This window comes from Acanthisitta chloris, unplaced genomic scaffold (assembly GCF_000695815.1).
Source record: "Acanthisitta chloris isolate BGI_N310 unplaced genomic scaffold, ASM69581v1 C16448586, whole genome shotgun sequence".
NCBI classification, from domain to species: Eukaryota; Metazoa; Chordata; class Aves; order Passeriformes; family Acanthisittidae; genus Acanthisitta; species Acanthisitta chloris.
Genome location: NW_008702181.1, coordinates 1 through 948, shown reverse-complemented (window position 1 = coordinate 948; position 948 = coordinate 1). Strand labels below are relative to the sequence as shown.

Below are 948 nucleotides of genomic sequence, written 5' to 3'. Positions count from 1 at the left end.
CAGTTTTGTGGCTGGTTCTTTTCTTGTGATTCTTCACTTCCACTCTCCCTCAAGGCACTTCATAAATTGCCACCACCTGCTCAGGATTCCCACTTACCTGGAAGTCCACAGCTCTCTTGGTAGCAAGGTCTGCCTTGTTTCCTGCTAGTGCAATTACAATATTGGGGCTAGCCTGCCTCTGCAACTCTTTCACCCAGTTCTTGGCTCGTACAAATGTGTCCTGGAAGCAAACAGGAGGCAGCAGTCAGGAAGGACAGCCATGTAGGAACCCACAGGGCAGATATGATTAGAGCAAGGCTTTCCTGCCAGAAGTGTCCTGCCTCTGCAGCAGGACCCTTTATCAGCTCACACAGCCTTGACCAGAGCTGAGGAAGAGGCTGTGAGCCATTTTTGAGAACTCAGCACCTGCAGGCAGGTCCCTGCAGAGCTCTGACCCAGACACACTCCCTGGGGCCTGTGCCAGCCCCAGCCCTGCCCACACTCACTGTGTTGGTGATGTCGTAGACCACGATGGCTGCCTGTGCCCCCCGGTAGTACATGGGGGCCAGGCTGTGGTACCGCTCCTGCCCCGCCGTGTCCCAGATCTCAAACTTCACCGTTGTGTCATCCAGGCAGACTGTCTGTGTGAGGAAGGCAGCTGCAAGAGAAGGAGAGGTTTGCCTCAGCTCCAGTGGGACAGGCCGCACAGCCAGCGCTGGGAACTGCCTCAGCTCCAGCAGGACTGACCCTGGACCCAGCTCAGAGCAGCTCTGCTGCTGCATGGAGCGAGCAATGCCCCAGAGAGGCCAGTGCCACCTGCTGTGGCAGCTGCAGCTCTGCTGTGTCACACTCCCTGCTCACAGGAGCCCAAGGGCCACCATGCAGTGACAGGAGGGTGGCCAGAGAGCCTGGCAGGAGGCAGCCCCCAGAGCAGCTGCCCTGCCAGAGCCTCCCAGCAACACTGAGATC

General features: G+C 58.3%; 1 protein-coding gene across 1 annotated transcript; it reads right to left on the bottom strand.

The window, feature by feature from the left end:
- Nucleotides 1-97: 97 nt before the first annotated feature.
- On the bottom strand, nucleotides 98-761 carry LOC103810390 (ras-related protein Rab-5C-like; the record flags this gene model as incomplete). The annotated part of the gene is made up of 2 exons (XM_009083285.1): nucleotides 486-761; nucleotides 98-220 (listed from the first exon to the last, which is right to left on the bottom strand). Coding segments are annotated over exons 1-2 (399 nt in total), but the record flags the coding sequence as incomplete, so codon positions are not given.
- Nucleotides 762-948: the final 187 nt, after the last annotated feature.